Source organism: Panthera onca, chromosome B1 (genome assembly GCF_046562875.1).
Source record: "Panthera onca isolate mPanOnc1 chromosome B1, mPanOnc1 haplotype 2, whole genome shotgun sequence".
Taxonomy (NCBI): domain Eukaryota; kingdom Metazoa; phylum Chordata; class Mammalia; order Carnivora; family Felidae; genus Panthera; species Panthera onca.
In genome coordinates, this window is record NC_138342.1 from 120825746 (window position 1) to 120847158 (window position 21413).

The following is a 21413-nucleotide window of genomic DNA, read 5'->3' on the forward strand; positions in this document are numbered from 1 at the left end:
CACTGTGCTAGGTATTACAGAGAATGCAAAGATTAAAATGATGTGGACTCTGTGCTTAAGGAGGCTCCAGCTATGTATACTGTTTATTGCTATCATTATGATGGATATTTGCAGTGTTATGCACTTACACGGTAGGTGCTCTCAATGTAATGACTTCATATTTGTGATTCTGAGCAGGAATAACAAACACCACATGCCTTTTGTACCACCATAGCACCATAAGCCTAGTGATTTTGATGAGTGCTTTTAAAAATGTCATCTACTGGTAAGTATAGCCAAGAAGAAGAAACATAAGATATATAAAATTCTTGGAACTTAATGATTTTGAATATCAACTAACAAACCAATTTGCCATGCATTGGGCTAGAAAGTTAACCAAACTGTAAGGACAATGATCATGAAAGACGCAAAGACCAGACTCTTGGCTAAGCACTTTCACATTTGTTAGTTTGTTTATTCCTTAAATCATGGTTGTCCAAGTTTGGTCTGGAATCTCCTGGAGTGCCTGATAACTTGGTCTTTGCATCCTCTGCAGCATCTAGCACAGGGTGAAGACAAAGTCATTTTCATTATAACACTAAAACACTATTTGTCTACCTCTCTCTTTCTCTTATAAGCATATAGTGGAATTTTCTAGAGGCCCTATTACATAATCATTTGACAGCTAATGGTATGTGGGCTTGTGTACTCTTCTGTTTTAAACATTTCTTGTTTGAATTTCTAATATGATAAATGTAGACATAAGTCAGCAAAATCTCTAATACAGTAAATATCAACAGATAAAATCCACATAAATTCAAATTTTAAGAGTGTATAATACCATTCAGATACTATAATTACTTGCAAACAATAATTCTAGCTTGGATATCTCACAAGAATTCTAGACTCAAACCTCCAACTGCCTTCATATATTTACACTTGGATGTCTAAGAGGAATTTCAAAGTTAACATCTCAAAATCTCTGGTGCTCCTGCACCTGCTCCTCTCACTTTTCCTTATCACTAAAAATGGTAATTCCGTTCTTTTGACTTTCCTTTGTACCTACAGTCTGGCCACATTTCACTTTCTCTATCAATACCACCCTGATTCAACCCATCTTCATTTGTACCTTGAATCTTTGCAACCAACAGGCTCCATTCTTCTGCCCTTCCTTCTTTTCAGGCCATACTCGACACAAACAATCATAACATTTTGTACATATATTCAAAAATCCTCAACTGTATTTGTATCTAGTTCAGAGTCTAATGGCCTATAAGGGAGGATACAGTCTGTCTCCCCTGCCTGTGGACCTCATCCTCAACTCCTATCACTCTCCTCTTCAACCCCCAATTCCAGTCACACTGGCCTCCTCACTGGTCTTTTAATATCACAGGCACACTGCCACCTCAGGGCTTTTGCTCTTGCTGTTCACTCTAACTAGAATTCTTGTTCCTCTCAGATATCCACATCTTGTTCCCTCATTTCCTTCATGTTTCAGATCAGATATCATATTAACAGTGAGTTTATCCATGATCATCCAAAATAAAATGGCCACAGCCAACATTCCCTAGTCGTTGTACCCTTATTTTTTTATAGCATATAGTACCATGTGATCAACACTATATGACTTGTTTATTTTGTGATTGTTCACTTCCCTGGAAGGCAGCATCTGTGTCTATTTGTCTCATTGCTGAATATCCAGAACCTAGTAGAATGCCTAGGACATAGAAGGCAGTATTTTTTGATAAATGAACGATGACTATTATATGTCTGCAAATATCTTATAAGGTAAGTTAAGTCAGTTATATTATTCTCAATTGTATATTTGGGAAAAATAAAGGGATGGAGCCTTTTGAGATGGTCCTTAGCTATCCAAGGAGTCTACACTTTCCCTGACCGTGGCTAATGAATATCTTGTTAAAACACCACTTCAAAATATGGGGGGGAAATAGCCTGAGGAGAGCAGCAAATCACCAAAATATGAGTCAGACGAGGCTCGTAGTAAAAAGAAGATGTATTATTACTCCACTTGTATCATCTCTGTCACTGTCATAAATAAGTAAGGCTTTTCTCTCCTTTGGTAGAAATCACCACTACTTTGATCATTTGTAGTATGCCACATTCAAATATAATACAGATGTTACACAAAAGGGGGAGACAAGGCAGGAGGTGATCTCAGCCCCAGCAAAGCCCCACTGGAGGATGCCTGTTAACAATCCTGTCCTGACAAGAAGCCAAGGCCCCTGGGAGGGTGGGCAGGGCAAAGAGGAGGGCTATGGAAGTCTCACTTGATCCTATTGGCTGTTACTTACATGGGGTTTTCTCATCTATTACCTGATTTGATGCTTTTGGTTCCTCCTTCTCCTTTCCCTAGTAGCATATTTTTTCCTTGACTATTTAATTCAAAGGTTGTTCTTGAAAAGTTTCTTCCTCTTTCCTTCATAATTCTACACTCTTTACTGCATTCTCACTCCAGTCTTTATTTATGGACTGGTCAGTTTGTACACAGCATTATATATAGACAAATATTATCACATCTAGGGAGACAATTTTGGATTTTATTTCTTCAAGGTAAAAATGACTTCATTTACTTATTCACTCACTTTCCCTGTGCCAGGCTCTGTTCTAGGTACTAGGGTAAAGGAAAAAACACAATAGACAAAAGCCTTTCTCTCATGAAGATTAATTCTAGTGAGGGAAATATACAATAGATGAGACAAATAAAATATATATGACACTGGACAGTGGTAAGTACAAGGGACAAAAAATAATGCAGACAAAGGAGATAGAAAGTTTCAGGTAGGGATGGAAATTTTGGATATAGGGCAGAGAAGGCAGAATGAGAAGGTGACATTTTGAAAAAAAAAAAAAAAAACAGAAGGAAATGAGGGAATGAAGTATATAGTTACCTGGGTAAAAAAACTACAAAGGTAGACTGAAAACCAAGGTGAAGGACCTGAGTTGGAAAGGTCCTTCATTACCTGGAACGTGTAATGAACAGCCAAGAAGCTAATGAGGCTGGATCAAAGTAAGCAAGGAAGAGAAGTAGAGGATGAGGTGAACCATCACACTGAGAGGGCCAACACACTGAAAGGATTTAGGTTTACACTTTCAGGGAGTTGAGAAGCCATTGGAGGAATGACATGTTTTGTACTACATTTTAATAAGTGTTCTGCTAAGAATAGACTATGATGATGGGGGTGTCGGGGAGGAGGAAGAAGGGACATTTAAGAGACTGCTGTAAAAATGTCTGTAACAGGCAATGTTGAAAGAGTGAAGGACTTACAAGTCACTCGTTTCTGGATTTATTTAAAAGTCAAAGTCAAAGCGACTGGGTGGTTCAGTCAGTTAAGTGTCCGACTCTTGGTTTCAGTTCAGGTCATGATCTCATGGTTCGTGAATTCAAGCCCCATGTCAGGCTCTGTGCTGACAGTGTGGAGCATGCTTGGGATTCTCTCTCTCCCTTTCTCTCGGCCGCTACTCTGCTCATGCTCTCTCTCTTTCCTCTCTCTCAAAAATAAATAAACCTTAAAAAAGGTAATAAACTTATAAATGTAAAAACATAACTTAAAAAAAAAAGTCAGAGTCAACAGAATTTACTAACAGGATTTGAGTATGAGAGGAAGAAATGAGTCAAAGATGACGCCAAAAATTAAAAAAAAAATAATTTGAATACCTAATGCAATATTCCACTTTCTATATGAGCTTTGTAAAATGTTGTTACTACTTCTTTTGTGAAATTTTCCTTCTTTAGCTATGAGATTTTAACACTTTGCCTTCTATTACTATGCAGGTACATAAAAAATAAAAGTTTGAAACCAGTGTGATATGGTGAATGCCCTTCTGAATGATCTTTGCTTAATGAGAACTGTAAAGTAATAATATGATTTGAGGCAACAAGTAAGTTAATGGCAGAAGACAGAGTCTGGATTTTCATTTATACTGTATTTCATGCTCTGGAGGTTATATGAGATTAAAGATTCAAATGTAGTTTTATGTCAGGGATATTGTTATGAACTGGATTGTTCCCCAAAATTCATTATGTTGAAGCCCAACACCCAATGGGACTGTATTTGGAGACGGCCTTTATAGTGGTAATTAAAGTTAGGTAAGATGATAAGGGTGGGGGCTCTAATCCTATAGGGCTGGTGTCCTTATAAGATGAGACACCAGAGCTCGCTGTCTCTGTGTACATGTGCCAAGGAAAGGCCATGTGAGGACACAGCAAGAAGTCTGTAAGCCTGGAAGAGAGCTCTCACCAAGAACTAAGTCATCTGGCACATTGACCTGGGACTTCCTAGCCTCCAGAGCTGCGATAAAATAAATTTTTGTTGTTTAAGCTGTTCAGTGTGTAGTATTTTATTATGGAAGCCCATGCTGATAAAACAGGTGTTAATCTTTTATCTATTTCAATATACATGAGAGATAACCTGTGTCACTCACCCACAAAATTCTGGCCCTACTAGTTTTACTTCATTCTCCACCATTCACACAAAGTAAGGAGGGGGATGTTGTTTTAGAGATAACGTCTATTTCAGTTACTTTGTCTTTTCACATGTTTTAGTCATTCAGGACTTAAGTCACCATTCGTGGACTGTGTTAATACACTTCATACAGATTTGGATTTAGCATATCTGCAAAAAGAGTCCCTGCATTTGCATTTCTAACAAACATCCCAGAAAATTCAGATCATGCTTTGTAAGCCACTGAGATAAAGTTATTTCCACGTAATTCTTCTAAATGTCATACCTAGTGAACATTACTACATGTTTTTCACTGAACCATGAGTATTCTGAAGGATTGCCAACAACATTTATAATAACTTTATTAAAAATGCATGAAAGGTCAATGTTTACTAAGAACCCAGACAGGACAGAACTAATGCCAACAATGATTAGCACATTTATCATTTTAGTCAACTTACGACTTGTACATGGTGCGTGCTGACACTGCCACCTCCTATTTCCAGAACAGTGCAGTTAAGTCTTTTCAAGTTCACATTACTAAGTCAGAAACATTATGTGGGGCTTTGGGGAGGTGTATTCCTGGGTACCTAGTTCTCCGTTTATGAGAAGAGTATGATTCAATTTGTACTACCTCATAATAGCAACCCAGGAAAGGAGTCAGGGGGTGGGCAAGCTTTGAGAAAACTAGAGAGGTAGCTAATAATCTATTAATCTATTAATCTAATAATCTAATAATAATCTATTATTAGCTTGGAGCAGGCAAAGTCGTACTCCTTTGAAACAGGAAGTGTTTCTGCTACTGGTCTCCTGGCATACTGCCACAGGACGAGGCACGATTATCTGCCTTTTTCTGTTCTCATTCTCTCACTTGGCCTCCAAATCTTTCCTCCTTAATCTTGATACAAGCGTTCATGTGGTGGTGACTAACACAAGTTTTATATAGAACTCTAAAGGAAACAAGGATTGAATGAAGGGACCCCATAATTGGGGATCTGCTGCAAAACTCACAACAGCCCTCACATTGTCAGGCAAATGGTTTCAAACTTTGAGCCTCCTTGGAATATTTTCATGATTTTTGATATGTTTTGAGGGAGAGTAGGGGAACAGAGAAGCACAAGGCTTGCTGAGCAGGTAAGACCCAAGCTCATTCTAGGGCAAGAATAATATTCTTTTGAGGGGCAGTCTTGGGTTTCTTTCATAAAATTAATAATTCATTGTATTAGATAAACACCATTTCCCATGTAGATGTTTCCTCAGCACCCAAAATCAAATATGCCCCTAGATAAGGGACACTAAGCCAGAAAGTAAGTCACTATAGGTCTTATCATTAGAGAATGCTTATTTATGAAAAGGTAGGAATTATAGTGTATATACAAAGTCTTTCCTGAAAAAAAAAGGCAGTTTGTAAGTCTATCCACTGTGTCTCAATAAAGTAGGCAATTGCATTCCTAAGACAGGAATTTAAGTTAATTCTTATATTAAATTTCTCTTTCTTAGATAAAAGAAAGTAAAAATCCTGGACACCTATTGATATGCACTGGGGACCTTTATCCTCAGCTTCAAGGAAGCTGCTTCACCTCTAGCTGGCATTGCCCCTCCTCCAAAGCTGCCCCTTCCATTTTATGCTATTTCTACTTCTCTCTCTGCAATTTCATCAGGCACAATATTATCAAATCTGCTCTCCTTCACATAAAGATGAAATCTAAATTCAACTTGCATCTCTTTCTAAAGAGGGTTTTGAGAGTAGAGAAGTGGTTACTTTTGGCGATAGCCCTCCCAGAATCTTCTGTGCATTTTGCTTAGGGTTAATTAGGGCAGAATGCAACAGTGATCAATATTTTTGTTCCAATTGAGAGGAGGCAGTGTCAACACAGGAGCCAGGGCGAAGACGAAGGTGTTTCTGAACAGCGCATGGCTTTGCATAGTTCCATGCAAACAGACACTTTGGTTCAGTGGATGAAACATACTTCTGGCACTCCCATTCCAGAGTTGACTTCTAATTTTGCCTTTAAATAATGAGATTTCACACTTCAAAGACGTGTTGATAATTCAGGCATCTGGCAAAACTGATCATTTCTAATTTAATTTGTGCATTATGCTGACTGAGACCCTACCTTTTGTCCCTGCACATCTGTCGTGATGTGGTCGGCTTCCCCATCCTCAATCTCCCCCATCTTCACGACACTGACTTCTATGGTGCCAACAACTTTGCCACCATCTGAAGTTCTGCAACCAAAAATAAATGAAACGGAAAGGTAAGAATCTTCTCTCTCCTTAAAATATGCCCAAACATGTTTGTTTCTGAAAACCACAAATATTGCTATTTACCTTCATTGGTCTTAATTAAACAAATCTGCATAAAAAACATCAAAACAAGTTAATAGTGTTGGTATTATTTTTAATTTAAAAAAAAGTTAACCACAAACTTAAGAGGTAAGTATATGGACTGTCAAAAGCTACCTCATGAAGGGGACACCTCCTCTCGGCTCTTAGGAGTAGACACAAATATCATGGATTGGTGTCCTGGTTGGCAACACCACATCCCCCACAACAGCAGAAACCATGGCTCCTCTATGCCAACTGCATGGAATGTTGTGCAAATCTGTTATAGAGATTACAGCTGAATAAAATAGAAGAGAGTATAAACATCCTTATATTCCTCTCTGATTGGACCACTGGCCACAAAATCTGATTCTGTGCCTTCTCCCTAACATAATTTTTCTTTTTTTTAAAAAAAATTATTTTTAATGTTTATTTATTTTTGAGAAACAGAGACAGACAGTGTGAGTGGGGGAGGGGCAGAGAGAGAGGGAGACACAGAATCCCAAGCAGGCTTTAGGCTCTGAGCTGTCAGCACAGAGCCAGACGTGGGGCTCGAACCCACAGACTGTGAGATCATGACCTGAGCGAAAGTCGGACACTTAACCGACTGAGCCACCCAGGAGCCCTTCATTTTTCTTTCTAAGAGACGAGGTAAAGGAGGTTCTCTTCCAGTAAACAGAAGAAATTTAAGGTACATGCAGAACAGAAATTAACGTTAGAGATAATTTAGTGCAACCTATAACTTAATCAAATAAAGAATCAGAGACTCAGAAAGATGAAAAGTCTTATCTAAGGTAACAAAATGGCGGGGTGCATGGGTGGCTCAGTCAGTTAAGTGCCAGACTTCAGCTCAGGTCATGATTTCACAGTTTGTGGGTTTGAGCCCCGTGTCCGCCTCTGTCCTGACAGCTCAGAGCCTGGAGCCTGATTGGGATTCTGTGTCTCCTTCTCTCTCTGCCCTTCTCCAGCTCATACTCTGTCTCTTTCTCTCTCAAAAATAAATAAACATTAAGGTAACAAAATGGCAAAATGAGAAATCCAGGTTTCTAGCTCCTTCAAGTCTGTTGGTCACTGAAAAACTTCTCTATTTAATGATGATGATAATTTTATTAAAGATTTTTGCCATCATTAATGTCTTCAATGAATTTTCTGATTAACAATAATTAAAGACAAAAATAAAATTAATAACCACCATCCTTTAAGGTTCTCTAATTTCTTTTCCTGGACAAGAAAAGACATAGAATAAATAGTGCCATCATACCATTGGAACAGGGTGACACATAATGATATTTTCCCCTTGAATCTTATTTTGAAAATAGGTAGCAAGCCACCTCCTAGGCATGCCATTTTGCTATAACTTCTTTCTAGGTCTAACTGACTAACAGAAATGCAATGCTTCATATTCTTCCATCATGTTTTTTTCTGAAATTTGTTTTTATCTTTAATTAGGATACAAATAGTGTATTTCTTTCAACCAATTCTTTCTAAGTGTCATGATATTATTACTAAAGAAGTCAGAAAAGAGGATTAGGAAAATTTTTATAAAGTAGTTTAGCAAAATGCTAATTAAAATAATGAATGTGTTAGGTGAAAATGAAACCCAATTATGTTACTAGATCATGGTAGGTATTTCTCAAAAAACAAAAATAATAAAGTATACCCTTTGAAGTATGTTTCTAAGAAAATTGAAAGAGTAAAATTCTGGTGACAAATGCATACCCAATGTCATAATGTAATAAAATAAAAATGTGTACATAAAGAAAAGTGTTTTACTTGTTAAGTGGCGTATTAAGATTTCTTAGTAACATATGAAATAAAATGCTTTTTGGTGACTTTAAAATCAGTGGAAATCATATTGACTCAATTATTTGAAATTTTAATACAGAAACTTTAAACATTCATCATAAAGAAGATACGTATATGGATGGCATTATAATCTATGATTTGTAAAAAACTGCATCAGCTCCAATTCTGGGATAGTTTTAAAAAATTCATTATACCATTTTCCCACTTGAAAATGACATACTAACTTGTCATAAATCATGATGTGACTTAACTCTGCACAGTTATTCAGTACTGGTAGTTATTAATTAAAGAGTTTAATAAGAGCTTTCATTGGCACTACTCAGCTTTTTCTAGAGGTTTGCAGGTTCTTTTTCCCCCAAGTGGATCATCAATAACAATTACAGACATCTTTTTCTTCACATACTAGTTGTTTAGAAATGTTTTGCTTGAGCAAATTAAGCTAGCTGAATTTCTAGGAATGCAAAGCCTATGTGTTACTGTCTACATTTTTTCAATGCACTAAACCAAATAATGTGATAATTATTTGAAGCCGAGGGTAGATTTTTCACACCCCCACCCCTCACCGCAGGACTGAGTAATAAAACAATATATGCCATAGTTGTTAAAAGCGTGAAAGCAGGAGTTTTGAGCTACCTGCTAGCTGCATGACCTGGGCAAAGAACTTAACCTCATGACACTTTGTAAAATGGAGACTGAGAATTTTCTTGTAAGGATTAAATTGTGGCATGATTTATGTCAAGTGCTCAGCACAATGCCTTCTATGAGATGAATACTCTTTCCTGCCAGCCCTCCTCTTTGTCCTAGTAGTAGAGCAGTGGCAGGAATAGTCGTAGTAGTAACTGTAGTGGTAGTACCAGCAGCGGTGGTAAGAGTAGCCACAGCAGCAGCAGGAATAGACTGTGATATCGTTAATGTATCATATTTAATTCGATCCTCTTCAGGAATGTTACTAAAATAGGCAGCTAAGACTATAGTAAGAGGTTACAGGATCCCATGGCACATGCATTTCAACAGTGATTGAGTGCTCACCAGAGATGCAAAGAATTAGAATTAACAGATGATATTATGAAGCTTACACTCTTAGTAGCTCAAACAACACAGGTTTATAACTAATTACAATGCGGCTGAACCTTTCAAAGTGCAAAAGTGAATGAATAAGCGATGTACTATGAGAGTAAGCTTCTGAACTATAGCTCTCTCTATTCCCTTTAAAACAATTATCTGGCTACTTTTTAAAGAATTTTAATGCCTTCAGGGTTTCCTACTTCATTTTATCTCCTATAGGCTTCCAAATAGTCCCAGATTAGAATCAAAGCAAGGAGCTTGCTCAATCTAGGGACTCTAGAATGATTCTAAAATCTTTTTTTTTTTCCCAAAACAATTTTGGATAGGGAGCTCTAACTACTCTAAAGCAAGTCTCTTCATCTGAGATTTGTGGACGACAAAGAATGGGGCATCCAAATTATAAACTAAAGAGCTGAATCCAAGACACCTAAAGTATGGTTCACCCTGTCGATGAACTAGAACATAAAAGGTAGAAGGTGTTTTCTATTTATTCTGCAACAATTTAACACACACAGAGTATGGGTATTCAACACTTCTCTTCAATCAGGGGAGTCATGATTGAAATATCTATTTCATGTTTCCAAAGGCTACTTCAAAGGTAATTTCCTACACATTTAGAAAAAAACATTCATTATTAAATGTTTAATTATGCTTTCAATTTATCACCCATCAGGTTCAGGGGGCTAGTAATAATAGCTTAACTATTATTTATCACCAAAATTCTACTGAATTTTATCTAGCGGAAATCACTGTATCTGCATAGAAGATATATAGAAGACACGTCTGGGGTAGGAACCAAGAAATCCAAGTGTTACTTGCAGTTCAACTGCTAACTAGCTATGTGACCAATGAGATATCACTTCAGCTCTCTGGATTTCAGTTTTCTTCGCTGCAAAACAAAGAGTTGGTCTCTAATAGCTATTCTCTAATACCAGCACTCAAGCCCAGTGCTCTGGTCACTCCTGTGATTGCATCATACGATTCTATCATAGGCACCATAGGCCATCACGGGCTGATACAGCCTTGGGGAAAATATCAGGTACATTCTAGCCTCCCCTCAGTTCTCACCTTCCCATCTTACCTTCCCCCAAAACAAACCAAAGAAGCCAAAGTCATGAGAAACCTGGCAAATACCTTAACGCTTGGAGTTGAATAAAAGGGCTAGTTTTTCTTATAATATCCAATGCATACATACATATTTTACTGCATTTACAGCACAGCATCTAGGCATTTTTACAAGGATACAAATTTGACTGAGCTAAGAAACAAAAGTGATCTTTACACACTTTCCTAGCAATTTATATGGCAATAAGCACAGGCTGCAGTAATAAATAACTATCTCAATATACATGAACAACAACAACAAAAAACTGCCATTTCAGTCACTTGACAGGTCATTACCACTGTTTAATGCTGAAAGCTGTAAGAGAAGTAAAAGATGAATAGTTCATGGCCGATAAAGTATTTTGATCACAACATCAAAGTTCCTAGTTAAATTCAGCAAATATAGTAGTCCCTCTTATCCTTGGTTTCACTTTTCACAGCTTCGCCTTCTGAGGTTTTGGTTGCCCATCATCAACTGTGGTCCCGAAACAGATGTTCTTCTTTCTGACATATCATCAGAAAATCAACAGTAGCCTGGGTCACAATACCTCTGTCATTCACCTCACTTCATCTTATCATGTAGGCATTTTATCAACTCACATCATCACAAGAAGAAGGGTAAGTACAATGCAGTAAGATATTCTGTGAGACAGGGACCACATTCACGTAATGATTATTACAATATATTATTATAATTGTTCTGTTTTATTATTGTTCTTGTTAATCTTTTCCTGTGTCTAACTTATAAGTTAAACTTTTCCATAGGTAGGTATGTATAGGAAAAAACATAGTATATATAGGGTTTGGTACTATCCACATTTTCCATTGGGGGTCTTGGAATGTATCCTCTGCAAATAAGATTTGTGGGGGGGAGGCTTCTGTGCACTAATATTTAACCATGCCAACAAGATGGAAGGCAAACAAGATTTTCAGCAATACAAGTCTACATTCCTTTCTCACTCAGATTTTCAGCACGCAGAGTAGATTACTGGTTAAGGTTCTTTAAAATCTGCCTTTAAAATACCTCCCCTAATGCTTTCTAATGAAATATTCAATCACATGCAGAAACATACACTTTTAGAGGACTGAATGAAAGGGAGTATAAAACAGTCTTCTAACAAAGGAAAATTTAATGACTCTTCCTCTAGACTTCTTCACCACCTACTACACTATCCTTACTAGAGCAAAACGAAAAAGAAAAAGAGAAAAAAAGAAACTCTGGAAATGTTAAACAGCAGCATATAAATAACTCCTCTGTTTTGGAAATGCCACAGAGATGCAAACCAACAAATGACTCTGTAAACATCTAGGGAGAAACCATCATTAGCACTGCCAGTTTTTGTGAATATAAAGTAGTCCTATGCTATGCACAGGATCTTCAGCTGTGAGACGTGCCTTGCATTTAAACTGTCTAGACATGGACCCGAGAAATACAAATTTCACCCAGACAAGAAAATAAACAAAGGTAAACAAATAGAGTTAGTGAGTGAGGGCATCCTGAAGATCTTTCTGGTGCATCCGGCGATGCTAGATTTACTCAGGGCTGAAAGAAGTGAGAGTTCTATTTAAGTATGTATAACTAAGCACACCTCTATTCTGGCTGAAATTCATAAATGTCAGAAGCCATAAAATACTTTCAAACTATTACTTAAATAAAACTTTCAGTAGTTCTTAACATTATAGCTTATATGCTCCAAGTTTTGGTCCCTGGTTTTCTCATTATAAAGCTCGACTTCAGAAATTCCATCCATAATTACAATTCAAGTATCCCGTGTCTGAGGATCTATCATAATTCTACATTCCCTACTCTAACTTCTTTCATCAGGGATAGAATTTCTTTAACCTGGTCTAGAACTCCAAATTCCTTTTGTCCTGATGTTTTACATTCTGTAAGCTTGAAACTAAACTGTTCCTCAAACTCCAACTCACACACGTCAAGAGCACATCATTTCCAAAGAAAAATATGCCATAGAATATTCCATCTCTACCTGTGTCTTGCCTCTACCTTCTGGTAAGTCATTAAGCCCTGCTGACTAGTCCTCTAGAATGTCTCTTACACACGTCCCTTCACAACGGTAACATCCCAAGCAGTTTTTTCACCTCTGTTTCATTATGCTGGAAGAACCTACTTTCACCTTCCATGAGCCTTCTCTTGCATTCCATCCATGTCAAGTTTTCTTCTTTTTTTTGTTTTTTAATTTTTTTTTAATGTTTATTTTTGAGAGAGAGAGAGAGACAGAGACAGAGTGTGAGCAGGGGAGGGGCAGAGAGAGAGGGAGACACAGAATCCAAAGCAGCCTCCAGGCTCTGAGCTGTCAGCACAGAGCCCGATGTGGGGCTTGAACCCACGAGCTGTGAGATCATGACCTGAGCCAAAGTCGGCAACTCAACCAACTGAGCCACCCAGGCGTCCCAAGTTTTCTTCTTTTTTCATTTTATTTTTTTAAGTTTTTATTTATTTATTTTGAGAGAGAGAGAGAGAGAGCGAGAGCAAGAGCGAGAGCGAGAGAGAGCAAGCATAAGCATGAGTGGGATAAGGGCAGAGAGAGAGGAATAGAGAGAATCCCAAGCAGGCTTTGCACTATCAGCATGGAGCCCCATGTGGGACTTGAACTCACCAACTGTGAGATCATGACCTAAGTTGAAATTAAGAGTCAGACCCTTAACCAACTGAGCCACCCAGGCATTCCTGTCAGGCTTTCTTATTAAAGTACATATTATTCTCTTTCCTCTATTATTAAATGTCCCCATATTATTTCTTTCCTCTATTAAAGGTCCTGAGACATTGTCTAATGCCTGCCCAGAGAGACTGCAGTATAGCCTGTCTTTAAAGGCCTTATATCAGTACTTGTCAAGGGTTTTGGGGAACTTGGTGTTTTTGGTTCAAACTTATCTATACCATCACACACCATTAAATAACAGAGTATGGTTTAGTGAGCAGTGCAGTGAACTTTGAGTAACAAAGTCCTTGGTTACTTTACAGTAAACAGCTATGTGACCATGAGCAAGCAACATAGCATCTATAAAGATGTCCCCAGCTATACAATATGAAGGTAGTAAGCCATCCTACTTATCCCACAAGATTTATGTGACCAAAAACAAAAGATCTTAAGTGTAAGTACAAAACTGCTTTAATGTATGGCAGTGACTACTATATTGTACAGTCTGGGCCACAAAGCTTCAAGAGTACATCACAAATACATTTCTTCAATTTTCAGACTCATTGGCTCATAGCATCTTCTTTACTGCTAAAAATAGTACTATTCAAATATAAGTAATTATCCTAATAGAAATAAGTTAAAGCATATCTTTCCCTCTTCATGACTTTATTAAAAAAATATATGATAAGTTATGTTTGGAAACTTGTTGATTCAATGTAAAGGTGAAGTATAAAATACATCTTTAAACTTAAGACATATCCTGTAAACAAGGTGAGAAAACAAGATCGGCATCTTGTAAATGAATTTGTCAGGATTCGTAGGCAACCAAACGTATATTAAAAATAATAGGATATCAAGAGCTGCCCACTGGTACATAATGAGTTGTAGGTAAGAGGGAGTAAGTACACTCTACCCTCCTGGATCCACCGAATGCAGCTATAAAACCTGGACAGATGGACAGAGTAGCTGTTTGAAGACTCAAAGTAAATAGCACCAGGAATATTGGGGTAGATCAGAATTTTAAATACCACTGAGCCAGCAGTGAGTTTACCATTTCCCCCTTTCTGGTAGCTCCTGATCTGGACTCAACAGAGCCCTAAGCCTAGAGGTGGTCAATGGTGCAAACAGAGAGAACTCCAGGAGAAGGCCTCAAATTCTGGCACAAGGAATATAAAATGGGTTTCCCAACACTCAGAAGAATGGTTTTCATTTTTATTTTTTCCACTTTCTCACATCCCAGCCCCCAAGTAATCCAGTGGGGGCAGCAGTAAAAGTGACAGCAAAGAGGAATTGCAGGAGGCTGAATACTATGAAGGAAGGAAAGTCTCCTCTCTGATTGCAATTGACATCATAAGGGTGTAGGGTGAATCCCTTTACTTTTTATCTCTCTCTGTTCTTCTGCTTCTTGGTCCCTGAAGAGGGTGCAGTTGCATAGCAGAAATAAAAATAAATAAATAAATAAAACCCCAGCTTTCTGGCTGGAGGATCAAACGGGAAGCCACAGGAAACAGGAACGTGCCAGGGATAGTGTGAAGAGGAAGGAGGCCAGGAAAGGGACTTCTTAATATTGTTCATAAATACCTGGCCTCACCTCAAGCTGTGCACGCGTGAATCTAAATAGAATATCAGAGACTTTGAGAAATAATTTATGGACTCGACTACCCCCCAGGTCTCAGACTGTCAACTGAGTGACAAAGATGAAGGACAGGTCTTAATGATACAACAAAAGCTTTCAAAATGTGAGTGATATTGAAACTACTATATGAGGTTTCACAGGACGTAAGTTCAGCTCACAAACATCTAGCAATGAACAAATGGAAACTGACATAAAAAAAATTATCATTTATGGTAGATACAAACAAAATGCCTAAGTGCAAAGATGTATAAGATTTATATACTGAAAATTACAAATGCGGATGGAAGAAATTAAAGAAGTTCTAAATTAATGGCAAGACAGATAGTGTTCATGTATTCAGACTCAACTTTATAGAGATGCCAGTTCTCCCCAAATTGATCTATACATTTAATAAAATACTAATCAAAATCCCAACAAGATCTTTTGTAGATAATGATAAGCTAATTCAAGAAGTTATAAGTCAGGGCAAATAAATAGAACAGCCAGAGTAATTTTAAGAAAGAAGAACAAAAATGGAGGATTTGCATTTACTGATTTTAAGACTTATTGTAAATATACAGTAATCAAAACTATGTGGTGTTGGTGAAAGGGAAAATATATTTATAAATGAAACAATACAGAGGCAACATGATCAATTATTTTTTGACAAAGGTATGGTCAATTAAATAAAAAAGACTAGTCCTTTCAACAAATGGTATTGAAATAATTAGACATCCATTTGGGAAAAAAAATGAACCTTTGTCTTGACTTCACAACTGAAACAAAAGTTAGAATGCTTCACAGACCTGAATGTCTAAAACGTTTTATATAGATATAGATATAGATATAAGAAAAAAATCTTCATGAATTGGGTTTAGTCAAGTGTTCTTAAATATGACAAAAGCAAAATCTAAAAAGGAAAAAAATCAGTAATTTGAACCTCATCAAAATTGAAAACTTTTGCTCTGTGAAAGATATTGTTATGTGAATGAAAAGACAAGCATTTGACTAGAAGAAAATAATTGCATATTATGTATCTAACAAAGAATTTGCTTCCAAAGCCCATAAAGAGTCCTCAAAACTCAACAGCAAAAAAAGGAACAACCTAATTAATAAATGGGCAAAGTTGAACCAACATGTTTCAAAAGAGGATATTCAGATATCAAATAAGCCATGGAAAATCATTCGGTGTCATTGGTAAACAGGGAAGTGAAAATTAAAAACATTATGAGATGTCACTATATGCCTTAGGATGGCTGATGAGGATGCAGAACCACTGAAACTCTCATACGCTGCTGGTGGGAAAAAAAAAGCATCTTGGGTGTTTATACAACTCAATATACACTTACCATATGACCCAGAAATTCCAATCATATTTACCCTAGAGAAATGAAAATTTAGGGTCACAGAAAAACCTACACATGAATATTTTACAAGGCCCTCTCATAATCATTCCAAATTAGAAACAACCAAAATATCCTTTAATGTGAATGGTTACACAAACTATCTTACAACCATATAGTGGAATCCCGCTTAGTAATTAAAAACCAAAACCAAAACCAAAACCAAAACTGTTGATACACATAGCTTGGATGAATTTCAAAGGCATTGGACTGGGTGAATGAAGCCAGTCTCAAAAAGATACATACTCTATGATTCAATTTATATGTCCTGGAAATGAAAAAGCTATGGTAATAGAGAACATACATTGTGGTCAGAGGGGTTAGGGTGGGTGGAGGTGTGAATTAACAGGGAAGTAGGAGAGAGATTCACCGTGGTGAAAACAGTTCTGTTTCTTGACTGTGGTGGTGTTTACAAGAATCCACACATGTGTTAATAGATAGAACCATATAACAATAAAAAGTCAATTTTACTGTATGTTAATTTATAAAATACAATAAATTAGAAAGGACACAGCCATTTTCTCTGATAATAAATTAATAGCAAATAAAAACAGCCATTCAGTCTGGGAATAGAGAATCCAAATCATTAAAAGGTTATCCTATTCTATGTGAACCAAATCTTCCAATTTCTGGCAATACTGACTTGAAACAGCAAAGTCAAAGTGTCAATTTATCCCATGCTCTATACTTTCAAGATATATGCTGACATAGAAATGTCATATGTGAGAGAAAAAATCCACTTGAACCATGGGGTACATTTCATCAGACTAGAGAGGAAGGTGTTCATGCAGGAAGTTCAGTGAGTTTCCCAAACCAATGATTCCCATTCATGGGATGAACCTACCAACTAAAATTACTCACATTTAGACCTACAAAAGAGAAACTATTGCTAAGGCTTTTTGTTGTGTCAACTTATTTTATTACATTTATTTGTTTGAATTTTTATTTTGAGTAAGAGAAAGAAAGAAGATTGAGAGGAAAAGAGCACCTCCTAAGCAGAGATCATTAGAAGAGAAAGGAAATATCAGGGAGAAAGTAACCATATGAGGTCATGCATAGATTGCTTCAGACATTATTTGAAAGCAAAGATTATACATACATACATTTTTAAGACCATTTTTTTCTTACTCAAAATGGACATGCTCCTGGAACAGAAACTCTTCACAAGAATGGCTTGCAAATGTCACTAAACCAATCAAAATATTCTAAGACATTCTGAAAACATTCCAAAAATAGTAGGCATGGGGGATTAAAGGAGGCAATTATTAAATAATTAGCAATAAATACTAGTGATGGGTCAGTACTTAATACTCAAATTTTGAATTATGTATATTTTTATCTGTGTTGTGCTTTGTAGTTTATGACAGTTCCTTAATGGTAGGAAACAGTGTTAAGAGATTTTTTTTTAAAGCTAGAATTAAAAAAGTTATACAGTATATGGTCAAAGTTTTACAGTGTATAAACATAATTTTAGACTATAATGTTTTTCAAACCTACGTAGTAAGAAATTCACTAAGCTTTAAATTGCACCATGGGGCATGCACTCTGAAACCAAGCAATTCTTAGTGTCTATATTTTTATGCTTAATTGCATTTGTATCTGCATTACATTCTTTTATTAAGCTATAAAATCTTGTGGTTTTAAAAATATTTTTTCTCCTTTAATATGACAACATTTTAAACCAAAAATCCTTTAAAAATAAGTTCAAAAACCAGAAAATATGAATTCATTTACAAACTTTTATTAAGGACCTACTATGTTGTAAGCACTATTCCACGCACAAGGATTGTTGCAACAGAAAACAAAACCAAAATCCCTGCTCTCATTGAACTTGAACTCAACAAATAAACAAATAAATGATACATTAGAATATGATAAATTCCATGGAGAAAAATTAAGCAGGGAAAGAAGGTGGATGAGCATCGGGTTGGGGCTGCTACTTTATACTCAGTGGTTAGAAAAGAACTCTCTAATACAATGCCATTTTGAAAAACACCTAAAGGCAGTAAGGAAGTAAGTCACATATCTTTCTTTGGGAAAATCTTTTCAGGCAGAAGAAACAGATGGTCCAAAAGCCTTGGAACCTGGTCCCCATATTCAAGGAGGAGAAAGAACCATTATGGCTAAAGCTGGGTAGGGTAGAAAGAGCGTACAAGAAGACTAAGTAAGAGAGGCATTCATTCTTTTTACATTTCTGCCCAACAAATGACCACAAACTCACAGTGTAAAGATCAGAAGTATGGATCATGTCCTCAGCTCAGGGTCTCACAAGAATGAAATCATCATGTAGGATGCACTGAATTCTCCTGCCTCATGGAAGCTCTAGGAAAGAATCCACTTCCTAGCTCATTCAGGTTGTTGGTAGAATTTATTTCCTTGTGCCTGAATGACTGAGGTCCCCTTTTTCTTGCCAATTATCAGCTAGTTTCTTGCTACTGACACTCCATGCCTTGAGATCACCCTCCCATTCTTACTATGTGGCCCTCTCCATAGGCAATTCATAAGAGGGCAGTTTGCTTTTTCAAGGTCAGCAGGAGAGTTTCTCTTCCTAGTATGCTAAGATGGTAACTTATACAAGGTTATCCCAGCTACCTAATATAATGACTAGTGGTTATCCCATCACCTTTGGCACATGGGGTAACCTAATAAGGGAAGTAACTATCCCATCATATTCACAGGCCCCACCCACATTCAGTGGGAAAGTATCATGCATGGCATGTACACCAGGGAGCTGGGAATCTCAGGGGACATCTTCGCAGTCTGCCTACCACAAGCAATGGTGAATCATCTAGAACTCCATAGGACACTCTAAAAATATTTGCCTCGTGAGTGAGATGGAAGACTGAAAGAAGATTCTAAGCTGACACATAAGTTTTAAAATGAGAATCTGGGCTGCAGTGCAGAGAACAGACTGCAGGGAAACAAAGAGAGAAGCACCAAAATGGGTTAGAAGAAATTAGGATGAAGTCAAGACATGTCAGATTCTATTTTTATTCTGAAGGGAGACAAACTAGATATTGTGATTGGTTGGCTATAGATAGTAAGAGAAAGAGGAATCAGAGACTACAGAGACTATAGCATGAACAATGAGAAGGGTGGAATTGCAATTTCTTGATATGGGTAGACTGTGAGGATACATAGGATTTTAGGGGAAGGAAGGAGGCAGACAGGAAGGGAGAGTTCAGTTTTGAACATTTTAAGTGTGAGGCATTAATTTAAAGGGCGAATAAAGATATCAGGTGGTTGGATGTGAGAGTCTGGAGTTCAAGGGATCAGTCAAGGATAGAGAAGAAAAATACAGGGATCATCAGAATATAGATGATATCAAAAGCTTTGAGACTGAGTGGAAGTGAGTGAATGAATGAAGAGTGAAAACTCTGTATCTAGACTCAGATGTAGGACATCTCACAGTTTAGAGGTTGGTGTGATGAGGAATAATGTGCAAAAGAAACAGAGAAGTTGCCAGCTTCCTATTGATAGGAAGACAAAAAAAGTCTAGTATCTCAGATACCTTCTAAAGAATGTGTTTTAAGGAGATAATGATCCAGTGTACAGATGTGCCAAAGACAGGAACATTGAGAACTTTCAATTGGATTTAGCAACATGGAGGCAATTTATTCCTGATCATGACAAGAACTGTTTAGGAAAAGTAATAGGATGAAAGCCTGATGAAAATGGATTCAAAAGACAATCAGAGGAGGCAAAGTGGAGACAGCTCTTGAAATGGTTCTTCTACAAAGAAGAGTACGGAAATAGAGCATTGGTTAGAAGATATGGGAGATTGGGTAGCATTTTTCATGTTAACAGACGTGATCTAGTAGAGAGGAAATAATGTATGACACAAGAGTAAGAGGGGATAATATTCTTAGATAGATGAGAAGAGATGGAATCTAAAAGGCTAGTGGAAGAGTTGACTTTAGACATGAAGCAGAGTTCATCTGTAATAGTGGCAAGGCAGGCAGAGTGGATCCTGGTAGGTTAGTAAATACAGCATGGGAAATTACCAAATTCCTTTTCTCAGTGAAACAGAAACCAGATAAAATCAGCTGTGAATTAGGAAGAGGGGAGATTTCTGGGAAGAAGGAGATGTAAAATAACCGTCCAGGAGTGTGGGAAAGCAAACGGACCAGGGAAATATAGGACTACAGAACAGTACTGAAGAATTATGAACCCAAAAGAAACCTATAAACATGGAAATCAAGTTATCTCAGTTCACTCAGCTGGAAGGATGCATGCATGGATTAGGTGAACAAAGTGAGGAATTTAACCAGTGTTTTTGCTGTTGTGGCTATTCTTTTCTTCTATCTATCTATCTATCTATCTATCTATCTATCTATCTATCTATCTTCTATCTATCCTCTATGTACACTTATCTATTTTTCCCAGGGAGTATAGTAACTGAAGAGGGGCCCAGGAGATGAGGATATATATGAGGGAATTGTTCTCTGATTCCTAAGTAATGGATCATGGAACCACAACTGGATAAGAAAAGAAGAGTGGGTATGGGGAAGGGAGGTTATGAAGGGTTAAAGATATGACTTTAGGATCAATGACTTGGTACAGTCAAAGAGCAAGGAGCACAGCAAAGAGCACAGCTCCTTCCTCACGATATGAGATGGAAATCCAAAAATAGAGTACTTAAAATGTAGACTCTGGAGGGGTAGGATTAGTGACAAGATCTGGGGGATGACCCCAGGAGTGGGTTGCTGAAGTAGAGAAAAGTCTGAAAGGCCCATGAACTGAAAAGATGATTTACATGGCTATTAAATCACAGGATGCATGAGAGGGGTTGTATTGAAGAGAGACAGTGCATTGCGAGTGAAAATCTTCATGAAATGAGGGGAATGGCATCTTTCTATAACCCTGGTAAGGCAGGGAATCCAAAGGTGTGTCTGAGGGCATAAGCCTCAAATTAGGAGCATTTTCAGAAGATGTTCATCCTACACCACTTGGCAGGGCTGCAAGAGATAGATACCCAGCTTCCAGTTAAATA

General features: G+C 37.3%; 1 protein-coding gene across 13 annotated transcripts in view; it reads right to left on the minus strand.

Annotated features, from left to right (window-relative positions):
* The window catches only part of INPP4B (inositol polyphosphate-4-phosphatase type II B), a 762324-nt gene that overhangs the window by 212926 nt on the left and 527985 nt on the right, over window positions 1-21413 (minus strand). For all 13 annotated transcript variants that reach the window (XM_078445724.2, XM_078445723.2, XM_060654097.3 and 10 more), the window contains one exon: window positions 6560-6671. In XM_078445724.2, the coding sequence (XP_078301850.1) occupies window positions 6560-6671 (112 nt within the window). The remainder of the gene's footprint in view (window positions 1-6559; window positions 6672-21413) is intronic.